The sequence below is a fragment of the Parambassis ranga genome, chromosome 9, assembly GCF_900634625.1.
Source record: "Parambassis ranga chromosome 9, fParRan2.1, whole genome shotgun sequence".
NCBI lineage: Eukaryota > Metazoa > Chordata > Actinopteri > Ambassidae > Parambassis > Parambassis ranga.
Genome location: NC_041030.1, coordinates 5,679,284 through 5,691,299, shown reverse-complemented (window position 1 = coordinate 5,691,299; position 12,016 = coordinate 5,679,284). Strand labels below are relative to the sequence as shown.

The window sequence follows — 12,016 nt, the reverse complement described above, 5'->3', positions numbered from 1 at the left end:
TTGTGGTAAATGCCGAATAAACCTCCTGCAACTGTGCTGTCACTGTTTTAAGTAAAGAAGGAATCTGCAGCAGTGGATGGAACCTCAACACACCGTTGACACATTTCTTCAGCCAAAACTGTTGATGATGGTGCCTAAGTAATCTGAGTGTATAATCCCCGATCTTGATATGCCAGACAGAGAGGTGATATTGATATGACTGCCCGAGCAGATCGTGCAATATGAGTTCAAAAACAACTGGCACCATGAACAAAAACAAAAAAAACTACAGGCAAGAGGTTGTCTCCTCCCACATGATGAGGTGGGAGAGGTCTGGCTATTGTACATAAATATGAGCTTGAAGCCAGCTGACGAACTGGATCTTCACAGGATATTCTTCCTGACACTGAACCAGGTGAGTTCACCACAGAGTGCTGCTCTGTCACAACATGATCATTTAGTGTTGATTCTTTTTTAAACACTGCTCTTACTTCATTCCAGCCTCCATAACCTCAGAAGCAATGGCAAGTAAGTACGATAAGTACTCTCTGTGCTCCAGGGTAATGCATTTTTTTATGGCATGATGCTTCCTGTCTACACAGCTTCAGAGCTGCTTCAGCACTATTTGTATTTTCTTCTCCCTCTTGCAGGTCAGAGCTTTAAGACAGAATTCTTGAACACCCACAACTCCTACAGGGCGAAGCATAGCGCACCACCGCTGAAGTACAATGAAGAGTTGAATAAAACGGCTCAGAAGTGGGCCGACCAGCTGCTGGCTAGAAACTCCCTGGGACACAGTGACACTAAAGATGGAGAGAATGTCTTCTACATGTCCAGCTCTTCATCTGTGAATCCAACAGGTGAATTAGTCTGCATATTTTTTATAATGTCCTGTTATGGTTCTATTAATTTAAATGTTCATCTGTTTAATGACATTTGTTCTTGTATCAGGGAAGGAAGCTGTAGATTCATGGTACAGTGAGATTAAGGATTACAAGTTTGACGATCCTGGATTCGGTGGAAATACTGGTAATACTACTAACCCACCAACATCAAAGACCACAAATATTATGTTATGTAGTCGCAATATTGCATACTTGCAATATGCGGAATTGAAAATAAAAAAAATTACCCTCTCATTTGGTTTCTATAGAGTTTACTGTTCTGTGTTTCTTCCTGCAGGTCATTTCACTCAGGTTGTGTGGCAATCAAGTACTGAACTGGGTGTTGGCATGGCCACTAATGGCCAAAAACTCTTTGTAGTTGGGCAGTACCGACCAGCTGGCAACATCGCCAACCCAGGATTCTTTGAGAAAAATGTCCTCCCCAAAGGTAACCTGTTATTATAGATTTGCATATTGTACTGATGTATGTGGAAGAATGCAATGCTAAGGCTAGGAACACACCCCAAACTACTACATGCATGTTAATAGTAGGTGACATGACTTAAAATGATACTAATACACTGTTTGGTGATAACAGTAATCCCATTGTACTAACTACTTCCTGCCTGGCATATGTGAGGCAGCTGCTGCAGGTTCATCCATGGAAGACAGGGCTTTCTTTTGTATTTTAGTTAGCTTCTTAGGATTTTATTCATCCTTGTCCACTAAGTTAGAGCTTACAAACGTCATGCCTCTCATGCCTTTGTTTCATCAAATGAACGCCTGCATGCCTCACCACTGTTTACTGTTAATTTCCAGTGTAAAAGCAGTGCATTTCACAGCTGGAAGTGAGACGATGGCCCAAAAAGGCAGCTCTTCCAGCAAGGAAAACACCTGCACACACTGCTGTAGATGAACTGGACTGTCCAGGACTCACTTATGTTAGACATCTATGGTTGTAAACTTGTAAAAAAAAAAAGAACTAATAAAATATTCTGCTTGCTGGTTACACTGTATAAAAAGCTTTTATATGATTCACGATGGCTGCCATGTTCCCATCATACAAGCAGTTTTAAACAAATATGTGTGAATGGTTCAATGGTTTGGTCACCAAAGCCACACAACAACGTTCAAACATTTGGTGCTCTGTGCACAGATAAATGATAAAATAGTGTTTTCCCTCTTTTATGTGATGAATGGTAAATCTGTGCCAATTCTTTCTGACTGTAGATGCAGCACTTTGACAAATACATGAATGAACCACAGTTTGGCAGTTAAAATCCTGGGGCATATACTTGGCACACTGATCAAAAATCTGATCCACTCCTTCAAGACAAGCAGTTGCACATTCCTGCCAAAGGCCTGCTGTTTTCAAAGTGTGGACTTTAAAGGCCTCTCAGATGGACCTTTTTGCTAGGTTGTTCCTGCCTTTACAGAGCTCATAAATCCTTCATATGTTGTAAAACTTTGAGCACACATCTTATGTGGCATTTTTGAAATAGCTGTTGCTTTTGATGGACAATATGTAATCTTTATCAACTCAGCCAGAGCTTTGGGTGCATTTGATGACAGTTTTCCTGGGGAAGAGCTGGGAGTTGTGATATTTATATTATTATATAGAGAAGTTCTTTTCCTTACTGGTAAGGTTTAGAGGTTTATACATCACATCCTAAAAACATGTGTCATGATTGTACTAGTGCACTCTGCACCCAGAGCCATCAGCAGGAGGCTTTATACATATAGGAACCTTCATACAGAGGTGTACTTATGGCTGAGGCACTATGAGTCTCTCCATGGTAAATCTATGGGAATGACTGAGTAAATAAATAAATACACATGGACTCACTAAGTTTCTTCATCTTGGTGCTGTACTTGTCAATTGATTATTGCAGGTACTCCTAAGTACCACTAGATGGCAGCCTAACACAACAATCTGCATGTTAAAAAGTTCAATCAATCAAATCGAATTAACTCTAGTATTTGTCACATATGTTGATGAAGATTCTCAGTCATCCAGGTCATCATACGTAGAGAAGGTTGAAGCAAGGCGTCTGGACTTGTAGAGTTTTCTAGAAGACGTTTCACTGCTCATCCAAGCAGCTTCATCAGTTCTAACTGTTTAGTGGGGAAACATGGTTTATATGTGGTTACAGACCTCAGTGGGTGGGTCTGGGTAAAACTTTAAAAAACTTACAAACAATAGCACTAAATGTTTCCATACTTACCTGTGATGTTCTGGCTGACTGGGCCAGGTGTGTCTAACGACTGGCTAACGACTATGAAACTGCCGGAGGGGGACTGGTTGACAGCCCTTTGTTCTTACTGTGAGTATGTGCAAACTTCCTGGGAATGGATGGAATCACTGCATTGTATGTGGTAGAAAGATGATGTCTGAGGCCGACAAAACCGATGACAACACTGAGACAGAGACTGGTTCACCCGAAGGATAAGATTCCCAGGGAGAAACACAGCAATGTGATATATGCAGTCCAGTGCAGTGAGGAATGCTCTGATCTGTACATTGGAGAAACTAAACAACCACTCCACAGAAGAATGGCTCAGCACAGGAGAGCCACCTCTTCAGGACAAGACTCAGCTGTTCACCTCCACCTCAGAGACAGAGGACACTCCTTTGAGGACAACAACGTTCACATTGTGACATGTCACATACAACTGTGTATGTGACATTTGTCACATACACAGTTGTACATAGTACAATGCACTGTGAAATGTTTGTGTACCCGGCATATGTGCACATACAAGACAATAAGAGCAGTAAACACAGTAAAAAAGACAATTCAAAGTGACCTAGACAAGGTTGAGCCTGTCTGATTCAGTTAAATATATATGTGTGGTTGTGCATCAGTTTCTTGGTGTCCCTAGTCTTTGTTAGGATGCATATGGCCTCAGGGAAGAAGCTGGTGGTTGGTGGTTCTGATGATACGCTCAGCCGAGTAGACCACCCTCCTGAGCGCCAGAAACTCCTGCTTGGTGCAGTTCCCCATCCAGATTGTGATGTTGCCTGATAGGATGCTCTCTAAGGTGCATGTGTAAAAGTTCCTAAGCATCCTGACAGGGAGCTTGAAGTCCATGTAGGCCCTCTCGTCATCACTTGAGATCAGACCCACCCACCACAGTTTTTTGTTTATGTAGTCACTTGTAGTTCCTCTTTTTGTGCAATAGGTGGTATCACAATTACGTGAAGAAACACAAATGTTTGACACATACTCTGACAGGATGCTCTCTAAGGTGCATGTGTAAAGATTCCTGAGCATCCTGACAGGGAGCTTGAAGTCCCTCAGGTCTGTGAAAAAGATGCTGGTGGGCCTTCTTCACCAGGGAGTTGATGTGAGATGTCAGATCCTGAGAGACTGACTCCAAGGTGTCTGAAGCTGTCCTCAGAAGGCCTCTAGTAACTCTACAGTGACATATCAAGCTCCTCGTCCATGCTGTGAGCAGTGCAGCTGCAGTGACACACCTATTTGTGCCTAAAGTCATGTGGTCTTCTTACAGATGCCCAACTTTGGAGTATTTGGCCTTTCATCCTTCTCCGTTCTCCTCAGAGGAAGACAAGCGACTTCACACCCTGTGCCCTGTTCAGGCTCTGGGGGTGTATGTTGATAGAACGGCTGAGTTTAGGAGAACCAATCAGTTGTTTGTTTCCTGATCCACTCCTCATAAGGGTAAGCCATTGTCCTCTCAGACTGGATTGTAGAGGCCATTTCGGTTGCTTACAAGTGTAAGGGCTCTCAGCCTCCTCTGGGAGTGAGAGCCTACTCTACCAGAAGCATGGCCTCATCATGGGCCTTATTCATGGCAGTGTCACTTCAGGACATTTGCACAGCAGCAAGTTGGGCAATGCCTCACACGTTTGTGTGTTTTTATAGACTTGATGTTGTTCATACACAAGTTATACCCCGTTTCTCAACAGTCTGGTGTGTGTGGTGATAGCATTTCTTCAGAAAGACTGTAAAAATTTATGTTCACAGAGAGCAACTGTCACTTTGACACTTTGAGCCTTGATAAACAACATATGAATGAACTGTGCATGGTTCATGGTGTGTTTAATGTATTAGAGGATGAGTCTGTGCTTGGAGATCTGTCTGAAATCTTTCGAGGACTGTTGTGACTTGAGAAATAAATGTTGGCTTTAGCCACAAATATTTCTATTTTATTCATTTTTCTATTGGTCCATTTAACATTTATAAAGCACCAGCTGACACTAAAGACGTGGTCAATTTTAGAGGCAGATTCACACACAGTAATAGCAGCAATCATGCGATGGCTCTCACACAGCTCCTCTCCATCTTTCAGTGGTATATGACAGCCCCCTCCAGGCTGTCGTCAGAGTTTAAACAAAGGAAATATTTCCTTATAGATGGCTCATGATGACAGATTGCATCCTTGCCCACAGCATCACAAAAAGGTGCAGGTTTTGAGACCAGAGACAGATACAGACCTAACAGCCGTGTGGGAACATGCAGCTTGATGATCCTGCACTGAGAGACTGTGAGACAGTATCATTCTATGTAATTTGAAAGCAGATGTGCAAACACCGTATATTAATAAGACTTTTCTGTCTATATGTTGGTTTATGGAAATACTGTATGTTGTGTGTTGTACACACCAGATTTCTGAAGACCCCTTTATTGATTCTTAGGGATGGAGGGTTCGATGGTTAGCATCTTGGTTGTGATGGAGTAATCAAACAACACATCCTCACTTATGATTGGCACAATTGGTCTCTTTACACAGTGTCAGCCTCAAGTGGCCGCTTGAGGCACTGCAGTTTTATGCACACCTGCTTTAGCTTCATGTCTGTACATGATGAGGTGGGAGAGGTCTGGCTATTGTACATAAATATGAGCTTCAAGCCAGCTGACGAACTGGATCTTCACAGGATATTCTTCCTGACACTGAACCAGGCGAGTTCACCACAGAGTGCTGCTCTGTCACAACATGATCATTTAGTGTTGATTCTTTTTTAAACACTGCTCTTACTTCATTCCAGCCTCCATAACCTCAGAAGCAATGCCAAGTAAGTACGATAAGTACTCTCTATGCTCCAGGGTAATGGGGCATGATGCTTCCTGTCTACACAGCTTTAGGGCTGCTTCAGCACTACTCATCTCTGAACCCAATGGTTTTTTTATTTTTTGCAGGTCAGAGATTTAAGACAGAATTCTTGAACACCCACAACTCCTACGGGGCGAAGCATAGTGCACCACCGATGAAGTACAATGAAGAGTTGAATAGATCGGCTCAGAAGTGGGCCGACCAGCTGCTGGCTACAGGCATCCTGGGACACAGTGACACTAAAGATGGAGAGAATGTCTTTACGGGCACAACAGGTGAATACAATTTTTGCAAACCTGGATCCGATGGAAAATCTAGTAATACTCAACCCACCAACATCAAGAACCACAAATGTTATTAAAAAAACAAAGAATTCGCTGCCCCCACCCTCTCGTTTTGGTTTCTATAGAGTTTACTGTTCTGTGTTTCTTCCTGCAGGTCATTTCACTCAGGTTGTGTGGAAACCTGTGGTGTTGGCGTGGCCACTAGTGGCAGCATGGCCTATGTAGTTGGGCATTACCGACCAGCTGGCAACGGCTCCAAACCAGGATTATTTGAGAAAAATGTCCTCCCCAAAGGTAACCTGTTATCATAGATTTGCATATTGTACTGATGTATGTGAATGAATGCAATACACGTTTAGATGTTACCTAGAGGTCTCTACTTTGAAGGTCGGCTACAGGTTTGAAAATTATTCTATATAGAAAGAATATATAGAAAAAAAATCATGGGATGTCCTAACAAGGTTAGCTAAAGTGATGATTGGAGACTGTAATGGTGATGGCTAAGGCTAGGAACATGGGTAAGTGGTCATTCATTGACACTGCATAATGTCAAATGACACACCCCAAACTACTTCATGCATGGTATTAGCAGCTGACATGACTTCTTAGAATTTTACTCATCCTTGTCCACTAAGTCATGTCTCTCATGCCTTTGTTGGAAGTGAGACGATGGCCCAAAAAGGCAGCTCTTCCAGCAAGGAAAACACCTGCACACACTGCTGTAGATGAACCGGACTTTCCAGGGCTCACTTATGTTAGACATCTATGGTTGTAAAAAAAGATGAATAAATAAATAAAAGATTCTGTTTGCTGGTTACACTGTACCTTGTATGTGGAATTCTTGTTATATATACAGTATGTTACGGAACATTTAGAGTTAAAAGCTTTTTTATTTTAGGTGGTAAACTGAGCTCATAGGTGTTGTCAGTGAAAGAAGCATTCACATACATGATAATTGCTATCAATATAGTTATTTTTTATTAATTTCTTTGTCTTCTCCACAACATTATCTTACCTGCTGCTGTCACTACATACTGCTGCCATGATGTTGGTGCTGTACTTGTCAATTGATTGTGGCAGGTACTCCAAAGTACCACTAGATGGCAGCCTAACACAACAGTCTGCTTGTTAAGAAGTTGGAGTTTAATCTCTCTAGTATTTGTCACATACACAATGCACTGTGAAATGTTTGTGTAAGCAGTATATGTGCACTTACAAGACAAATAAGAGCAGTAAACAAAGTAAAGAAGACAATTCAAAGTGACCTAGACAAGGTCGAGCCTGCCTGATTCAGTTAAAGTGCAGTTGGTTGTCTAAAGTGAACCAGTGTAAGAGTTAAAGTGTGGCTGTGCATCAGTTTCTTGTTGTCCTTAGTCTTTGTTAGGATGCAGATGGCCTCAGGGAAGAAGCTCCTCCACATCCTCTGTGTGTTGGCCTTCAGAAGGCAGCAGCAGTGGCCGGGCTCTTTGATGATTTTTCTGGCCCTGGATCTGCTCCTCTGTTTGTAAATGTCCTGCAGGTTTGGGAGCGTGGTTCTGATGATACGCTCAGCCAAGCGGACCACCCGCCTGAGCACCAGAAAGTCCTGCTTGGTGCAGTTCCCCATCCAGATTGTGATGTTGCCTGATAGGATGCTCTCTAAGGTGCATGTGTAAAAGTTCCTGAGCATCCTGACAGGGAGCTTGAAGTCCATGTAGGCCCACCACAGCTGTGTCATCAGCAAACTTCAGGATGATGTTCTTTTTTCTGATGTAAAAAAATCTGATTATCCATGTGTAGTTACTTGTAGTTCCTCTTTTTGTGCAATAGGTGGTATCACAATTATGTGAAGAAACACAAATGTTTGGCACATACTCACTTTGAAATCAGCCGGGTCATACTGCTTAGAGATGCATTACCCTCCTCTGCAGAGGAGTGAGACGGCCTCTAGCAAATCTACAGTGACTCATCCAGCTCCTCATCATCCAGCTGTGAGCTGTGCAGCAGGACGGTTTCTCATGAACATGAAAATATTACACCTTATCAATGAAAGTGAAAGGATACCTCTGCCACACTTTTGTCTGTGTGGCGCACCCTGCACAGCTTGTCTAACAGGCTTGGAATGGAGCAGGTGATCAAATGAGAGGCAGCAGAGTACGCACAAAGCCGAGGCTCATTTCAAACTAAAGTGGAAGAAATATTTGGTGTTTCTTACTGGACAGGAATCCAGGTAAAATGTGTTTTCACCGTGTGTCTTTGGCTCGGCTTGGATCAAGACAACATATGTTCTAGACTTGATCTGTACTTTTTAGTTTTCAGTCACATGGTGGGAAGCCAGTAGATTGATAACCTGGAGGTGACATTGTATTTTGAATTATTAAGTACTGGTATGGGTTTTTGCATAGTTTCATATTTAGTTTGTTCATTCTTAAACAGATGCTTTGGATTTTCATCTCCTCATGACACTGTTTAAGAATGTTTCACTAATTTACTCTTCAAATCTGGACACACTTTTAGTTTTTCAGGACTGGAAATCTAAGTTTGTCAAACAGACTCTCTTCTCATGGGTCATATTGGAACTACGGTATTTATAACAGAGTCCAGATATATGGGGAAAATGTCCTTTCAATACCACAATGTCCAACAATGGAAGTGGTCAGAATACTTTTATAGAATGTCTGGTCCATCCTTTGTCCATTTACTACTCCGAAAATCATCATTCAATACCAAGCACTGACTGATGTAGTGACAGCATTACATTCATGTAAAACCTTCTGGTAATTCATCTTACTTTACTTTCAATGTTATCTTTCTGGTGTCAGAGATGGCACCGAAAAAATCCACCAGGACCTCCGGAGCCACCAGCCAAAGGACATGGCTGCATCTGAGACAGCAGTGGGGGATGATGGGGATGTTTGAAATCACCCCAGAGCATGAATTCTACCATCTGACCTCCATGATGAAAGATGGCATACATGCTTCCATTCAGGCTACAATGGACACCCCGGTCCAGGTAAAAATAACTTTCTAATTTCAACCTTAGATACACACTTTGCATAAAGCTCTTTATGAACACTGGCCCTTTCACACAGGACACACTCTCACCTGAACATTTTAAGGCAGAGGAAACTGAAGCCCATGAAGTCAGTGCTCACTTCCATCAGAAATTGTTGCTGCCATTTTGGAATCTTTGATGAATCATACTTTTATTTTGTCATATTTTTAACCCTTGTCCTTCAGGGTTTTGTGATGCAAACATTCGCAGCACCAGTGTTTGCTAAACTGAGGCGTTCGCTGGACATCAAAGAGGAGGAATACATGAATTGTCTTTGTTCCGATGGCTGCTACCTTCAGTTTGTCAGCAATTCCAAGAGCAAGGCAAACTTCTTTGTCACGTCAGTACAATCCTCCTTACACAGTGACCTTCCATTAACTGAATTCATCCCTAAACATCTTCTACTAATATTCTTGCTGTTCTTGGTTTCAGGAATAATAAGCGGTTCTTCCTAAAGACGCAGAGCAGGCGTGAGGTCAGGTTTCTTCTTTCCAACCTGCATGCATACATGGACCACCTGGAGAAATACCCTCATTCACTGTTGGTCAGGTTTCTAGGTATGTTTCCCTATCAGACTAACACTGTACTTAACTGTAACATGCTTTTTCTCTTACTATACATACACAGAAAGGACCAATTCAAAGCTAAAGCCATCATAACATCTGAGAGCTACAACACAGCATAGCATAGACTCTACAGTCAGATGGATGCTACTTGTAAGGATGTGTGGTCCTATGCAGAATAATCATGTGTAATCACTTTTCAGGTGTCCACAGGATAATTTCCAATCAAATAAAGGTATTTGATGAACACTGATCTATCCAATAAATCCTCACAGTGCTTACAGTCCAGTGTCTGTCTGTTCTCCAGAAGTACTTCATCGTGATGCAGAGTGTGTTCTACCCCGATGAGAGGATCAACATTAGGTGCTGTGTGTACAGTATGTTTATGTCAGTGTGTGTGGAGTTGTAATATATTTGATGTGATTGCACAGGTATGATATCAAAGGCTGTGAGGTGGGTAGATGGACTGACCCTGACACAGGAGAGAAACACAGGATAAAAGTGCTGAAAGACAATAACTTCAGAGGCCAGTGCATTTCATTGGGTACGTTTCACTCCTACTTCCATACCTGTGATGCTAGCTAGGAACACACATGTCAGTGCTCCATAGAGGTAAGGGCAAAGGGACACTTAATAGAATTTTTTGTGGTTGCTGTAGGTCAAGATAAATCCTGGTTTGCCAGTCAAGTGAAACTGGATGCTGCCTTTCTTCGAGAGCTCAACGTGCTGGACTATAGCCTCCTGCTGGCCCATCAACCTCTACACAAGGAGGAAATAGAACGGAAACACACTCTGGCGAACCTTGTTATTCGTACCACAAAGTAAGCTTTATACTGCGCAGAACATTCACAGAGAAATCACATGTCATGTCTGTGTGCCATTTAAGATGCTAAAGCCTGGAAGCACCAGAGACAGATATCCAGTGTCTACAGACTTGACTGATGATGATACCCTGTGCTTTGGAAGTCACCAGAGTCCAAGGCAGAACATACAGTGGTGTTTAGAAAAAGTTCAGACCACCTAAAAATGAAGCAAAGTAACTTTAAAAGCTTCTCACTAACTTTGGATTCTTCTTTTTGGACCTCCCTGTAGGTCTCTGGACTTGGGTGACCATCCCACAAAGACAGACCCCTCCAGCATTCCGTTACTGGAAGAGACCCCTGGTGATGTGGTACCAGGTAATGCAGACCTTGAGTCAGATTTGCCACAAGCAGCGTTTCAAGGCACTGATGAAGGGATCCTCCTTCAAGAAACCAGGACAGACTTAGAACTGCAGGAATTCCACAAGCAGCATCGCAGGCTGCTGTCTGACTTCAAAAACGCTGTTCATGTGATAGACGGGCCGGATCGCCGCTACTTTGTGGGTATTATTGACATTTTTACAATGTATGGGTGGAAGAAAAGACTGGAGAGTCTGTCGAAAAGCCTTCGATACCCAGGCAGGTCCTTTTCCACAGTCAGCCCCACCAAGTACTCACACAGGTTCTGCCAGTGGATACAGGACCACACTCAGTGACAGACTGCATCAGTGAAGATGTGTGCACTATGTTTTCTTTTCCTCTGTTGAATGTGAACTAACAGTTTTTCTTCAGCCAGTATAATGAAAATATATAAAACTGTATGAGATGATCCTTTGAATGTTAAACTCCAACCATGATGGAGGAGGAGTTAAAAAAAGTGGTGGTGTCCCAACGTGTTATTACTGAAACCTCCAGAGGACGGATGTCAGGACTGTTTCAAACCCTCTCTCGCTCTCTGAAGAAAGCACACTGTCCTCCAATGATAACCATTTTTTTCTTTCTTTTTTCCTTTTTTTCAAAATTGCTACAGGACTTAACTGTTATGATGAAACATTACATCAGTTACACACTCTGCAGATCACATTCTGTCATATTTGACGTGGAAGGAGGCTGGACCCAAATAAAGACACACAAAATGTACTTAACAAACCAAATAATGTATTTGTTTAATTTACTTATTAACATTAAGCTCAAGGCACGAGGCCAAATGAAAAGCACAAAAAGTAAAAAGTTGAGAGGTGAGATAAGGCAGAGGTTTTACATAAAGCCTATGTTTATGGTGGCTGGCAGTACCCAGCTTTGTCCACAAGGGGGCGCAAATGCAAAACATTGGATACCATCTACGTACACACAGCATAGAAGAAGAAGAAAGCGAAGAAGAAGAAGACCAATACAC

General features: G+C 42.3%; 2 protein-coding genes across 2 annotated transcripts; both read left to right on the top strand.

The window, feature by feature from the left end:
* The first annotated feature begins 340 nt into the window (after window positions 1-340).
* Window positions 341-1,874, top strand: LOC114440776 (Golgi-associated plant pathogenesis-related protein 1-like). The gene is made up of 6 exons (XM_028413258.1): window positions 341-394; window positions 481-507; window positions 630-839; window positions 931-1,008; window positions 1,162-1,311; window positions 1,683-1,874. The coding sequence occupies exons 2-6, from the start codon at window positions 501-503 to the stop codon at window positions 1,685-1,687; spliced, it is 450 nt and encodes a 149-aa protein (XP_028269059.1). The 5' UTR covers window positions 341-394; window positions 481-500; the 3' UTR covers window positions 1,688-1,874.
* A 6,429-nt stretch (window positions 1,875-8,303) lies between these two features.
* On the top strand, window positions 8,304-11,647 carry LOC114440772 (phosphatidylinositol 4-phosphate 5-kinase-like protein 1). Its single transcript, XM_028413254.1, has 10 exons — window positions 8,304-8,432; window positions 9,025-9,215; window positions 9,295-9,345; window positions 9,443-9,597; window positions 9,690-9,814; window positions 10,024-10,055; window positions 10,128-10,183; window positions 10,252-10,364; window positions 10,479-10,641; window positions 10,913-11,647. The coding sequence occupies exons 2-10, from the start codon at window positions 9,027-9,029 to the stop codon at window positions 11,334-11,336; spliced, it is 1,308 nt and encodes a 435-aa protein (XP_028269055.1). The 5' UTR covers window positions 8,304-8,432; window positions 9,025-9,026; the 3' UTR covers window positions 11,337-11,647.
* The last annotated feature ends 369 nt before the right edge of the window (window positions 11,648-12,016 follow it).